General features: G+C 44.2%; 1 protein-coding gene across 1 annotated transcript in view; it reads right to left on the reverse strand.

Annotated features, from left to right (window-relative positions):
* The window catches only part of LOC137095445 (uncharacterized protein C1orf232-like), a 36,548-nt gene extending 24,766 nt beyond the window's left edge, over positions 1-11,782 (reverse strand). Inside the window, exon 1 of the mRNA XM_067462122.1 lies at positions 11,696-11,782. Coding sequence (XP_067318223.1) covers positions 11,696-11,782 — 87 coding nt within the window. The remainder of the gene's footprint in view (positions 1-11,695) is intronic.
* Positions 11,783-14,395: the final 2,613 nt, after the last annotated feature.

Raw genomic sequence — 14,395 nt, forward strand, 5'->3', positions numbered from 1 at the left:
CATCCGCTCTGTTAGGGTATCTTTCTAACCAATGACTAAGAGGACCCACCTAAATTGGGCTGGGGCCCTTTTGGAACATTAGCCTGTGCAGGGTTCTTTCTGTTAAACTGGGCATCTCTTGAATTGAGTCTCCCAGGCTTTCCTTTGTAACAGGTCTTGGCTGAGTGGTTGCCCTGGCATACTGTACAGGCATGTTGAAATTTGCAATTTTTGCGGGTGCAAGCTCCCTGTGCTACGTACTCCCAGCACATAAGCTTTTGTCTTTGCGGCTGTTGTGTTGGGCCTCCCTGCCAAAAGGGCTGACTTCCCCTAGTGTTTTGGATGGTGTGGCCGCTATCGGCCTTCTCACCAGAAATTGATCTGGTTGTGTTCATTACCTCCATCCACAGTTGACTGTCAATAAGGTCCCAACGCTTATTGGGCATTGTGGTGGCCTCTGTACGGAAGCAGCTATCATAAATAAGCCAAGCCTGACCTGAGTAATTAACATATGCCTCGTATATTATATTTTGATATTTAAACAGGGACTTGGCCCTATAAGGGTGAGCCTCCACAATCAAAGATGCGTAAATGGTGTAACAGGCTATCCAATTTTTCCAATTTTGTTCAACCCTTCTTTTCTTTAATTTTTCTTTGCATTCTTCATCCAGATCCTCTTTCTCTTTTTTATCTAACTCTCTAAAATATAAGGAGAAAATTTCTATATATTCATTCCTTAGGATTTTATCTATGGTTTTTTGGGACAGATGAGCCCCCAATGAGGATGAAGCTGTCGTGACAATTATCGGCAGCACCCATTTGTCGGTCCCCCAATACTGGTTGGTATCACCTGTCCTAGCCATTTCTAAGGATATCGGAGCGACAGTGGATCCCTGGAGATCAGCCTTAGTGACCGGAACTCCTGTTCCGGCCGGCGCCGACTCGGTCGAACTAGGTGTTGTGTTGTGTGTCTGGTTCAGGCCCCATGGCCAGACCAATGTGTTGCTATTACCTGTGGATGTGGACGGTCCTTCAGAGACGGCCAGTTGCGTGGAGGACTGGCTCGACCCCGCTGGTTCGGGCATGACTGCTGTTGCCGGACGAACTGCCATCACAGGATCAGCCGGTTTGGGGGCAGATGCCGGTGTTGTAATCTTCGGCTGGGATTCAGCAACAGCTGGTTGCGGCTCCAGTGCGGCGGGTGCTGGCTTGGGCACCGCTGTTGGGGCTGGGTTGGATGATACTCCTTGATCGATGACCACTGAAGGCTGGAGTGGAACTGGGGACGGAGCTCCGCCATCCCTCTGCCTGGTCTCCGCATGGGTGGCCCGCTCTCCGTCCTGTGCCCCAGCTCCTCGGCCGGCCTCTAAAAAAGACATACGAGAGAGCAGATTTTTAAAAATTAGCTTAGTGCTAGCCAGGCGCGCCGGGCGCGGCCCAGCCTCCCACATTGGGAGCCCCTTCTCTCTCTCGAACTTGTCCATTCTAGCTATCAATGTATCCAGGTCCTCGGCCGAAACGCCCTCCTCCTCCGATGATGATTGTTGAGGAGGGAGGGGGCGTTTCGCCAGCGTCTTCTTGGCAGGACCCTTTCCTTTCGGGCCGCCCATGTTCTTCTTCGGCGCCATCCTGAAAGAAAATTGATGACAAGTCCGTCAGAATATGGTAACATCCCTGATCTCACATGTCCGTATATCCCAGCTCTTAGCGAATGCCTTATAATGATGTTGGGGTTGACGCCCGAAGCTCCTTCTCCAATCAAACTTAAAACCAATAAACTCAAAGCCCCAAATCATTAATACTTAGTCCCCATTGTATTATGGGCAACCCTTAAGGTCACCTGGTTGGCAAGGTGGATTGTCCTTTCGTGAGCAGGGCTTATTGATCTATTCACATTTGCATATTCTGAGCTGTATATCTAGATTTATTTATTCATGCGTATATATATGTGTTCACCTATTTGTATATTCATTTGAATAATATATATTCCTTATACTTATTCTTATTTTATTCTTCTTATTATTATTTTAATTTATTTAATTTATTTATTTCTCTTTTTTTTTGGAAAAGGCTGGGGCTAATGGGGGGAGCTCACCTGGAGCTCACTTGGCTCATCACATTTTAGTCTACTAAACTCTTGAACGGCAAGTTTATCATTTGGGCACAGTAACCACAATGCCTCTGAGGGCTCTAAACTTTTATGGGGTATGTAATTCGAAATACTAACACTGTTAGTTTTATTCTCTCTCTCTCTCTCTCTCTCTTTTTTTTTTTTGCTATCGGAAGCTGAATCTAACAGCAGGAGCTCCCCTCCTGGCATTTTTTTTGCTATCAGAAGCTGGATCTAACAGCAGGAGCTCCCCTCCTGGCGTAATTTTTTTATCAGAAGCTGGATCTAACTGCAGGAGCTCCCCTCCTGGCGTAATTTATTTATTTATTTATTTATTTTTATTTTTTGTTATCAGAAGCTGTATCTAACCGCAGGAGCTTGCCTCCTGGCATTATTTATTTATTTATTTATTTTGCTATCAGAAGCTGGATCTAACAGCAGGAGCTCCCCTCCTGGAGTAATTTAAATTTTTATTTATTTTATTTTATTTTATTAGAAGCTGGATCTAATAGCAGGAGCTCCAATTCATTTGCCAAGCTGGTTTAAATCATCAACCAGCCAGCTGCTTGCACTGACAAAATGCCCGACCTGGCCCAGCTCGAGGTTAGCCCAAAATGGCGGCCGCCTCTTCTCCTAAAATGGCCACCATCAAATGCAACCAAACCGAAACCAAAACCAGTATCAGGAGGGCCCAGCCGGCATATGAAACCAAAACCTACTGCAGTAATGACCTCACACCAGGCCCACATGGCGACCGAAGGCCGAGCTCGGCCTAAGCCTCCACGAGCGGGCCTGGCCAAAGGACGAGGAAAGAAGAGGCAGGAAGCGGGAGGGCCCTGTTTTTCGTTAGCATCATTGTTTTGTTTTTATTCAGTTTAAATCCTGCTACCTCCCCGAATTCCTCTATTTTATTTAGCCACATTCTTATATTCTTGATAGGATCTTCCACTATACAGATAACGTCAACGGCAAATGCTCTGATTTTATATTCTTGTTTTGCTAGTTTTAGCCCAATGACCTTTCTGTCTTCCCTAATCGATCTAAGTAGTGTCTCTGGTGCTAGAATGAATAATAGTGGGGATAGCGGGCACCCTTGTCTGGTGCCCTTAGTAATAGGTATTTTCCTTGTTTGTTTGTTTGTTTGTATTCTGTCATATTGATCTGTGTAAATTGCCTGTATTGCATTTTTAAAGGAGTATCCTATGTCTAACTCGTCCAGCAGAAGCTTAAAATATGCCCAACTCAAATTATCGAAGGCTTTCTCTGCGTCGAGAGAAAGCCAAGCCACTTCCTTTTGGATCGTAATATTTGATGGAGTTTATGATAGTTCTTATATTTTCCTTTACCCCTCTATTCGGCAAAAAACCTGCCTGCTCCTCCCCTATCCAGGTCTTTAGGAAATTTTTTAATCTTTTTGCCAGAATATTGGCGTAAATCTTGTAGTCGGAGTAGGGAGATGGGCCTATAGTTTTGTGTTTCTAGGGGTTCATTCTTTTCTTTTCTTATTAGGACTATCTCAGCTTCTCTCTAGGAGTCCAGGATTGTACTGGTTTGCATGGCTAGATTCATTATTTTTTTGAGATGTGGTGTTACTTCCTCTTTCATTGTTTTGTAGAATATTGCCATAAACCCGTCCGGCCCTGGGGCTTTGTTTGAGTTGAGATCTTTGATTGCTTCTTCTATTTCCTTTAAGGTGATTTCCCTATTTAGCCCTTCCCTTTGTTCTTCTGTTAGTTTGTCTAATTTTAGCCTGGCCAGGTAGCTATTCATCTTTTCTTCCTGTATGTCCTCCTTATTATATAGATTAGCATAGTAATTTTGAAATTCTTCCCTGATCTCCTTATCAGTGTTGAGGTATTTATCTCCTTTTTTTGATTTTTGTAATATAGTTTGTTTGTTTTTTTTCCTTATCTTTCTGGCCAGCCATTTGCCTGGCTTCCCAGCATTTTCAAATTCCTGTTGTTTAATATATTTGTAATTTTTTGCTAGCTCTTCCACTTCAAGATGATGTTTTTTCTTTATCGATGTATTCAACTTCCTCGTAATGATATTGTTTCTTGGATCCTTTTTTAGGTTCAGTTCGTATTCTTCTATTTGCTTCTCGATCTCTTTTATTTCCTTATTTCTCTTTTTGTTCCTTATGGCATTTTGTTGGATTAAGTTGCCCCTGATGACAGCTTTTAGTGTATCCCAGACTGTCTGGGGGGTTACCTCTGGAGTATCGTTTATACTAAGGAATTCCTTAATTAGTTCCTTGTTCTTAAGAATATCCTCTTCCTTTTTTAGCAAGTTCTTGTTGAGGCGCCATTTTCTATTCTCTGGCTTTTTGAATAGTTCTAATATTATCGGGCAGTGGTCTGATGTTTCCCTAGCCAAAATTTTAATGTTATGGATTTTGGTTACCAGTGAGTAGCCAGATCATGTCTATTCTTGTCCATGTATTGTGTCGTGAGGAGTAGAATGTAAAGTCTTTCCCTTCAGGGTAGCTATGTCTCCATGAATCATGAAGGTAAAATTCCTCTTTGAAATCTAAGATTTTTTTAGGTAGGGTGGTCTTATTCACTTTGATTGTTCTCTGCTGTTCTTTTATTTAATTTCCTATCTAGGATTCCATTAAAGCCCCCCCCCCCCACCCCATTATTATTAGGCTGTCAAATTCAATTTTCTGGATATTTTCTTTCACAAAGTCAATAAATTTACTTTTAGGCCCATTCGGGGCATATATATTAGGGCTGGGCGGTTTCGTTCATTAATTTCGTAATTCTTTAATAATTCGTATTTAAAGTGGCTTACGATCCGATATTGAACCATTCAGGAGCAACTAAAAATCGAAACGAATTTTTAAAATTTATTTCGTTATTGTTTCGTAATTGTTTTGAAATTGTTTCGTTATTATTTCGTTATTATTTCCGTATGTCTGGTGCAAGTTTTATAGTTGTTGTTTGTTTTATCAGTGATGAAAAAATAAATTATCACACTAACAGTCAACAACAGAGGGAGAGGGAAGCTTCAGAAGTTCCCCCTGTCCCATTTGGAGGGTTTTTTAGCGTATTGCGCAATTGCGTCCGCCATTAACGAATCGATTCGTTATTGTTTCGAAATTGTTTCATAATTTCCGAAATTTCGTAAATATTGAACTTTTTTAAAGAAAATTTTCGGAATTCTTTTAAAAAACGAAACACAAAACCCCCTAAAAACGAATCGAGTTTAAAAACAAATTTTTCCGTGGTTGCCCAGCCCTAATAGATATTACATACAAGTGTTTTCTTTCTGTCCATATTTATCATAACAGCAACAACTCTTCCCTCTTGGTCTTTGAACATAAGTTCCAATGGTATTTCCCTCTTAACATACATTACAACTCCCCCTTTTTTTCTCTCGCATGCAGAGTAGTACTCTTTACCCAGTTTATTTTGGACCAGATGGGCCACGTGTCTATGACAAATATGAGTCTCTTGCAGCGCTATTATTTGAAAATTTCCTTTATTAATTTGGTGAAAATTTTTATTCCTTTTATTCGGGGAGTTAAGACCATTAACATTCAAGGAGAATATTTTTATCTGTTGTTCATTCATCATCAGCATTATTTTTTCCCTCTGTCTCCTCTCCCTCTGACTCTTCTTCATTTACCTCTCCCACTGGTGTTATTGCTTGGTCTAATTTCAGTTCGTCTTCTTCCAATGATAATGGTCTAGGTCTTTTGTTTGTCCTGCCTGTTTTTTGGTGTGTTTCCCGTTCCTCATTAGGGTATACTTTCTTTAACATTTTGTAAAATTCTTTCGCTTTTTCTTCATTTTTAATCCAGTGTTTTCTTTCCTTATACGTAGCCATCAGGCCCTCCACTTTTTCCCATCTGAACCTGATTTTCAGCCTTTTAAGTTCTTGCATTAAGAAGAGGTATTTCTTCCTTCGATTTAATGTTGTTTGTGGGGTTTCCTTTAGCACTATGATCTTTTTCCCTCCCCAAATTATTGGGTTCTTGTTAGATTGGCTAAGAATTTCGTCTCTTATGCATTTTCTAGAGAAGCCAATTATGACGTCCTTTGTCAAGTTGTTTTGCTTAGCATAATTTGTTTGGATTCGATATGTCCGATCAATTTCTTTTTCCACACTTTCTTCTTGTTTATTTAGGTATGTCACTAGGATATTAATTATTTTAGGCCTCAGGTTTTCTTGGGCTTCTTCCTGTAAATTTCTAAATCTTAATATATATTCTAGCTCCTTTTGTTGCATCCTCTCCAGTTCTTTTTCTAGCTTTTCATTCTTGTTGGCTATTTCCTCCATATTATTTTGCATTTTTTTGTGTTCTCGCTAATGTCTTGTTCTCCATCTTTACACTTTTTATCTCACTACACGCCTCAGATAATTCTTTTTTTATTTGGCCTATATCTTCTTTAAGTTCTTTCCTTATTAGGTCTAATTGTGTTTGATGTTTAATTTGTCTCTCTGTTATTGTTTTTAGTTCTTTTTTCTTGATTTTCTGTGATTTTTTCTGTTATTTTTTGTAATTCTTTCCAAATGTATTTCATTAAGGTTTCCTCCTGCCCTGATCCTTTTCTTCCTAATAGTTTTGGATATTTCATTTCTTTTCCATCTTTGTTTTTTGAGCTGACATTGTTTGTTGGTTCATACTCTTAGAGGTTGTCCCCCTTCCCTTGTTCCTTAGTGAGTCCTGATTTCTCCGAGCCTCTCTGTAAATTTTCCCTTTCCCTATCGACTTCAATCTCCACTTCTTGGTCTTTTGTCTCCTTTCTTCTTAATTTTCTTATTTCTTTTTTATTTGTTTGTTTAGTTGTTTGTTTAGTTATTTGTTTATTTATTTTGTGTGGTCTTTACTCCAGCCTGTCTTTTTTATTTCTTTTGTCTTTCCTTCCGTCAACTTTCCTCCCCCTTTTCCTAACTCTCCTCTCGCTTCTCTGTGTCACTCACTTTTCCCTTTCCCTTCTGTGGACCTCCCCTCTTTTCTCTCCTATAGCTCTTTCTAGACTGGGGGGTTTCTTTCCTCCTTTCTTACCCCTCTCTTCTTTATATATATATATATATACAGTTCTCTTCCTTTACCTTCTTCTGTAGTCTTTTCTCAGGTCAGCAACCTTCTCTCCATCTTCCAGTCTCCTTGCTCCCTCGGTCTTCTTCTTCCTCGGTCTTCTTCTTCCTTATTTTATTTATTTATTTATTATTAAACTTTATTTGTACCCCGCTAGCATCTCCCGAAGGATTCGATGTGGCTTACACAGGCCGAGGCCTCAACACACAACACAACAATACAATCTAAGCAAATCAAACAATTAAAAACAGAATAAAGCAAAATAAACAACAGGCACAATACACTAAACACAATAAAACTGGGCCGGGCCAGAGTAATGGGTACAAGATTAAAAGTGCTGATGTGACAGGAGGTGTATATAGGGCTTTCAGGGCAAGTGCGATGTGCGATGTGCAGCAATCATTGGTTCTGATAAAGTGCTTATGGGACTTGGTAGTGGAGATTTCCTAATCTGGGAAGGCGCATCGGAAAAGCCAGGTCTTCAAGTTCTTTCTGAAGACAGCCAATGTAGGGGCCTGTCTAAGGTCTTTGGGGAGGGTGTTCCAGAGTCAGGGGGCCACCGCGGAAAAGGCCCTGTCCTGCGTCCCCACCAAGCACACTTGCGACACCGGTGGGATCACGAGCAGGCCTCTCCAGATGACCGAAGTGAACGTGTTGGTTCGTAGATGGAAATGCAGTCACGCAGGTAGGCTGGTCCCAAACCATTCAGGGCTTTGTAGGTAAGCACCTGCACCTTGAATTGGGCTCGAAAAATAAATGGCAGCCAGTGGAGCTCCTTGAACAGGAGGGTTGACCTCTCTCTGTAAGGGGCCCCAGTTAGCATCCTGGCTGCTGATCGTTGGACCAGTTGGAGCTTCTGAGCCGTCTTCAAGGGCAGCCCCATGTAGAGCGCATTGCAGTAGTCCAATCTGGAGGTGACCAAGGCATGGACCACTCCGGCCAGATCGGCCTTTGCGATGTACGGTCGTAGTTGGTGCACGAGTCTCAGTTGTGCGAAAGCCCTCCCAGACATGCCTGAGCCTCAAGCGTAAGTGTTGAATCCAAGAGGACTCCCAAACTGCAGACCTGTGACTTCAGGGAGTGTGTAACCCCGTCTAGCACAGGTTGCCACCCTATACCCCGGTCAGATTTACGATCGACCAGAAGGACCTCTGTCTTGTCGGGACTGATCTTCAGCTTGTTCCTCCTCATCCAGATAGACACAGCGGCCAGGCACTCGTCCAGCACCCAAGAAGCCTCCTTGGAATTGGGTGGAAAGGAGTAGTAGAGCTGTGTGTCATCTGCATAGAGGTGGCACCTAGCTCCAAAACTCCGGATGACCTCTCCCAGCGGTTTCATGTAGATGTTAAAGAGCATGGGAGACAGAATAGAGCCTTGCAGGACCCCACATGTCAAAGGCCAGGGGTCCGAGCAGGCATCTCCAAGCTTCATCATCTGGGATCGACCCTCCAGGAAGGAATGGAGCCACGACAAAACCGTGCCCCCGAGACCCATCCCAGATAGTCATCCCAGAAGGATACCATGATCGATGGTATTGAAAGCCGCTGATATGTCCAAGAGAACCAACAGAGTCACACTCCCCCTGTCCAGCTCTCTACGGAGGTCATCCACCAAGGCGACCAAGGCTGACTCGGTACCATGACCAGGCCTGAAACCAGACTGTGACTGATCTAGGTAGTTGATGTCATCTAAAAAGCCCTGGAGCTGGGAGGCAACCACCCGCTCCAACACCTTACCCAAGAAAGGGAGGTTGGAGATCGGTCTGAAATTGTTCAGCACCGTGGAGTCAAGGGAAACCTATTTAAGGAGTGGACGAACCACAGCTTGTTTCAGGAGAGATGGAAAAACCCCCTGCTCCAATGATGCATTGATGATCAACCCAAACCAATCCAAACCAAATTTACTTATTTTTCCTCCTCCTTCCTGGTTCCGTCCCTCCGTCACCACACACCACGCCACAGCGTTGCATCACCACGTCCCGCGCTCCGGCGCTCAGATGCACAGTGCGTTGCTGCGCGTCATGTGCTGAGCGTGCCGCGCACCTCGCACCACCTCCGCGTCTGTCATGCCTGGACCCCTCCTCTCCCCACCCTGCACTCGCGTGCCTTCCCTGAGTAGACCCCCACCTAGAGGGCCTTCTCGCGAGCTGCGCGTTCGAGGCAAATGGAATAGGTGAGCTTGACTTACTCACCCCCTCGGAGGGTCTTTGGTCACAGTCCATTTTCCACTTCTAAAGCTAAAGTAGGTTGGTTTCAAGCTTAGCTTTGTCAATTTTAGTCTATTTTAGTTTTATTTTGTATTATTTGTACTTGAATTGTCTTAAATTGTCTTAAGTTGTCTTGAATTTCCTTCTTGTGCTTGAGCTTTTCTTGATCCCTTTGTTCTCCCTTTGCTCTCCACTTCTCCGCTTCTCCTTTCTCACCCTCCGATTCCCTTCCAAGTCTCTTATCCTTTGTTAGTAACGTTGGGGTGAGTAAAAGACTCTAAGTTTGAAGCTCTTCGGAGCTTTGTGGTGTTTAAGGAGCTTTATGGATCACCAATTTGAAGAACTGCTCTTCGGCGGCTGTACAGCCGATTGGTTTGGTTAGTTTTAACTATCCTTTCTTAGTGCCGCATAGTCTTTCTTGTTCTTTTTTACTCTTTCAGGTCTTCCCCTCTACCCTTCCCTTGGAAAACAAAATATTTGTTTCAGGGCCTCTGCCCCAACTCTTTGGCTTACGCCTACAAACTTTCCCTCTTGAACAAAGTTGTTTATGGAGGCTGGCAGTTACTAAAGGTCATTCGACCTGTTTCACGTGCGGTCACTCGCGCCCCTTGTACACCCCTCCTCGCCTTATGCCCATTACCTCGGGGTTGCAAGGGCAACAAAGGCTGTCGATTTCAGTGTTCTGCTGGGTATCAGCGTACCCCTCTGTATCCATCCACAGAGGGAGGGGAGCTCGGCTCAACCCAGTGACTCACTTCGTGTTGCAGGCAGTTGCCGGAGCTCTCGCTACCTGCATCCTGCCGCCATGACCATAAACCGGAATGTTAACCTATAACATTCTGAACTCCACCAACGTTGTAATTGAACCAAACCTGGAACTCCCATGACCAAGAGAAAATACTGGAAGGGTTTGATGGGCATTGACCTTGAGTTTTGGAGTTGTAGTTCACCTACATCCAGAGAGCACTGTGGACTCAAACTTGGCACAAATACTTAATATGGCCAAATGTGAGCACTGGTGGAGTTTGGGGGAAATAGACCTTGACATTTGGGAATTGTAGTTGCTAGGAATTATATTTAACCTACAACCAAAGAGCACTCTGAACCCAGCCCACAACTGATCCCATCAAGCTTGCCATACTACCTATATGGGCAACACTCAGAACTGGTGGGGTTGGGGGCAGGATTGGCTGTTTTTGAATTCTGAAAGTTGTAGTTCACCAACACCAAAAAGGAAGAGAAGGACAGGCACAAAGATCTTCAGCCTTCTCTGCCAAAAAAGTTCCTAAGACCATCAGAAATATGTGTTTTCTGATGGTACTTGGTGACCCCTCTGAAACTCACCTCCAGAGTTCCCGACCCCCAGGTTGAGAAACACTGCTCTAAACAGATAAAATATTTAGATCTCTCTCTTCCAGCAGATCAAGTTTAAGTGTTTCATACTTTTATGCAATCTACAAAAACTACAGATGCGAGTGTCATCTGAATAAAGGGCATTCCCTGGATGTGCACATTTGGGCAGAAGATGAAGATGTAAGCTCACAGCAGCCGCTCCCAATAACGACACAGGACGCCAATCCGTAATCAATCAGGAACTTTTACTGCTGGATATTCATACACGAAGAAAGCCAGGATTGGCCTGCAGCCGCAGTTCAACCCTTATATACCCTCCCTCACAATTGAATTCCCCTTTCCCGCCAACCGAGAGACCCGCGCAATATTCCCCGCCAAATACCAACTGCTTCCCCCCAAGGCCACCAGCTGCACAATCTTATCAGCATCACATGTCAGGATCCTGGTCTTTTGCGCCAAGACTCAAGGCCTGGAAACCAGTTCCTGACATGAAGATATACCCTAAGATACATACCCAAAGGTACAACACTGATAAACATTTTAAAAATTCAGATGAATTAATTAGGGCTGCCTCCGCACTAATGAATCAATATAGTTTGACAACGCTTTTGCTGCCATGGCTCAATGCTATGAAATCCTGGGATGCACAAAATAAGGTTAAGGACCTTGTACTCCCGTGATTCCATAGCACTGAGCCGTGGCACTTAAAGTGGTGTCAAACTATATTCATTCTACAGTGCAGATGCAGTCTAAGCTCGCTCATACAAAGAATTGTGGTCCTCTTCTCTCAACTGGCTAACTTTGGATTAAGGATTTCAAATTGTACCATGCTTACAACTGCCCTCATCCCCAGACATCACAGCCATATTGGTTGGGGATTATGGACATTCGGGTCCAACATCTCCAGAGGGCACCAGGTTGAGGAATGCTTCTCTAGAGGGAAAGCTTCCTCCCACTAAATGAGAGACAGTAAAAAGGAACCCCAGCAGAGTTCCTCTACCTTATCTTCAAGATCCTCTTCTTGTGACTCTACACCAAGGGTCTGAATTACTTTGGCCTTGTAGACCTTCCAAAATGCTTGTGTCATCCTGGCAACTGTCTACTCAGCTTTTTCAGGTCTTATGTTCTTCTCCCTGAAGCAGCACGTCCCACGAAGCAACCTTGTGAAATGTCAAGTTTGGACAGCCTCAAGTCCTACAGACCCCAGCCCCTGCTGTAGCTTTCTCTTCTGATCATTGATGGTTTAAGGGCTGGTTGCCATCCCGCCTCTGTGTAATCCGCTTTGGAGACTCAGCCAAAGTACCAGGTGCTCAGGCAGATGCTGGTACGTCCTGCAAATTCACACCTGTCAAGAGCGGCCTCCTTTTCAGATCTGGTGTCTTCATTAAAATTTCAGGAGCCTCCAATGTACATCTCAAAGAACACAAAGGAAACAGATCCATGGTTGAAAAAGAATGCCAATGGGTCCCTTCAGTGAAGGGCCCTGTAACTGATGGACGCTCACTATGTCTTGTCATGCATCCTGTTTCCAGGCTGGTTCTTCAGAAACTAAATGAGTTGTCTTCTTCTCCATCCTACAGTTGGGACATTCATTACTGGCTCATTCACACCTCCAGGTTCGGAAGCTGTGCCCTCTTTCCATGCAGAGGACTCATATCTTCACAAGAGGGGTGTCTTCACATGCCAATGGACAAAGTCCAACCCCTACCCCCCTCCCCAGTTCACCCCAGTCAGACTCTTCTCTCCTGCTTTGGAGTCCTTAGGGAAGCCTCTTCCCTGCACCCAGGGCTGTAGCCAGAATTTTTTGGGGGGGAGGGCTGAAAATTTCAGGGAGAGTTGAAAATTTCAGGGGGGGTGGGTTAGGGTCACGCTGAAGCAAAGAACACAGCAGGGGGCAGAACAACCTTCAATAGCCTGCAGCTCCGCCCCTGTCAACCACCTCCACCAAGTCTGGCCTCCATAATGAGAGCATTCAACCCCCCCCCCCCGAACTTGGTTGCTTTGCTACATTGGCTATTGCTGCAAGTAATGATAGTGTGAATTAATTGTTAATATTTGCTTGAGATAGTGCTTGCAGTTCTGGAGGGACTCTTAATAGACTTAGCATGGGGATTTGGTTAACTAGTTAAAATTCATGAGTAAACCATTTTTTTAACCTGAAAAATTTCAGGGGGGGGGGGTTGAACCCCTAACCACCACCACCACCCCCCCCCCCCCCCCCGGCTACAGGCCTACCTGCACGGCTATGCTCTTGCATTACATGCCATTGTCTACACCCTGTAACTGATCTCCCCCAAGAATGGGCTTTGGAACATGGTAGCTCAGCAACAGGCTCAAAATAGCACCTGGCAGCTAAATTATTTCGTAGGGCTGGTAGCCTCTCAGGCATCTGTTCTTCTCTTTCATGGATCCAGTTTCCGTCTTAGACATAAAGCTTCTCCCCATCAGCCTGGGTCGCTTCTTGCAAACCACAAGTGAAAAGGCTTGATGCCTTGCTTCCTATGCTTTCTCCCAAAAAGTGGCTTACTTTGTCCATTGAGCCCTAAATCACCCTGTAGGATGAACGGAAGGAAGGCTTCTCTTCCCATCACCCACCATGCTTTTAGCCCAGCCTCAAACTCCTTGGCTAATGACAGAGGTCTGTCTGCCACCTTTACATGTCTGTAAATGTATTATTGATTCTCAGGCCGACAGAGTAATGTGATCACGAGTTGTTAACTGACTGAGGGCTGTTGCTTTTGTCCTGCTCTTGACACCCTCCATGCCTGGATCCATATTTCCTCTTCAACATGTGCCTCTCTCCCTGAAATGAGGAGCCCTGGATATAGCAGCGTTCAGGGCAATGGGGTGGCACACAGGGCCCTTGCCCTTTGGGGAGCAGTCATGGATAAAAGCACTGTGACTACGAAATTGTGAGGGTCACAACCTGACATCATTACCTCAGGCAAGTCACTGTATTATAATGGTCTGTGTAGACTCATATAATGCAGGTTGAACCACATTGAACTGGATCATATGAATCTACACTGCCATATAATCCAGCTCAATGCAGTTAGTCTGCATTATGAAACTAGATTCTATGGCAGTGTAGATGGGGCCATTGACTCAACTTCAGAGGCAGGTAAGGGCAAACCACTTCTGAACAAATCTTGCCAAGAAAACCCATGAGTCTTAGGGCTGCCATAGATGGGGAATTACTCATACACACAAATAGATTTAAAATCTTCAAGCTGAGTCTGAGCTACTCTAACACCAATCTCTTCTAAGGTTTCTAAGGTATCTACATCTCTCTGACACACACGCACACACACACACACACACACACACACAGAGAGAGAGATCTCAAAGCACACAGCACATACTTTCCATACACACGATACAAAAGTGTAAGAAGACAGAAGTCAGATTTAAAAGCTTGCAGTTGAAAATATCCATTTTAAACAACCAATCATAATAAAAGCAGAAACAGAGAAGAGAGAAGAAAAAGATACATTCCCAACTGTTGTATACAGGAGACATGGGAGAAGAAAACCTTTAGTGTATACCTTTTTTTGACCTGAGACCACTTGACCAGGGACCACTTTGACTAGAGACCACTTGACCAGAGGCCACTTTGACCAGGGACCACTTTGACCAGGGACCACTTTGACCAGAGACCACTTGACCAGAGACCACTTGACCTGGAGCCACTTTGACCAGG

This window comes from Anolis sagrei, chromosome Y, assembly GCF_037176765.1.
Source record: "Anolis sagrei isolate rAnoSag1 chromosome Y, rAnoSag1.mat, whole genome shotgun sequence".
Classification (NCBI taxonomy): Eukaryota; Metazoa; Chordata; class Lepidosauria; order Squamata; family Dactyloidae; genus Anolis; species Anolis sagrei.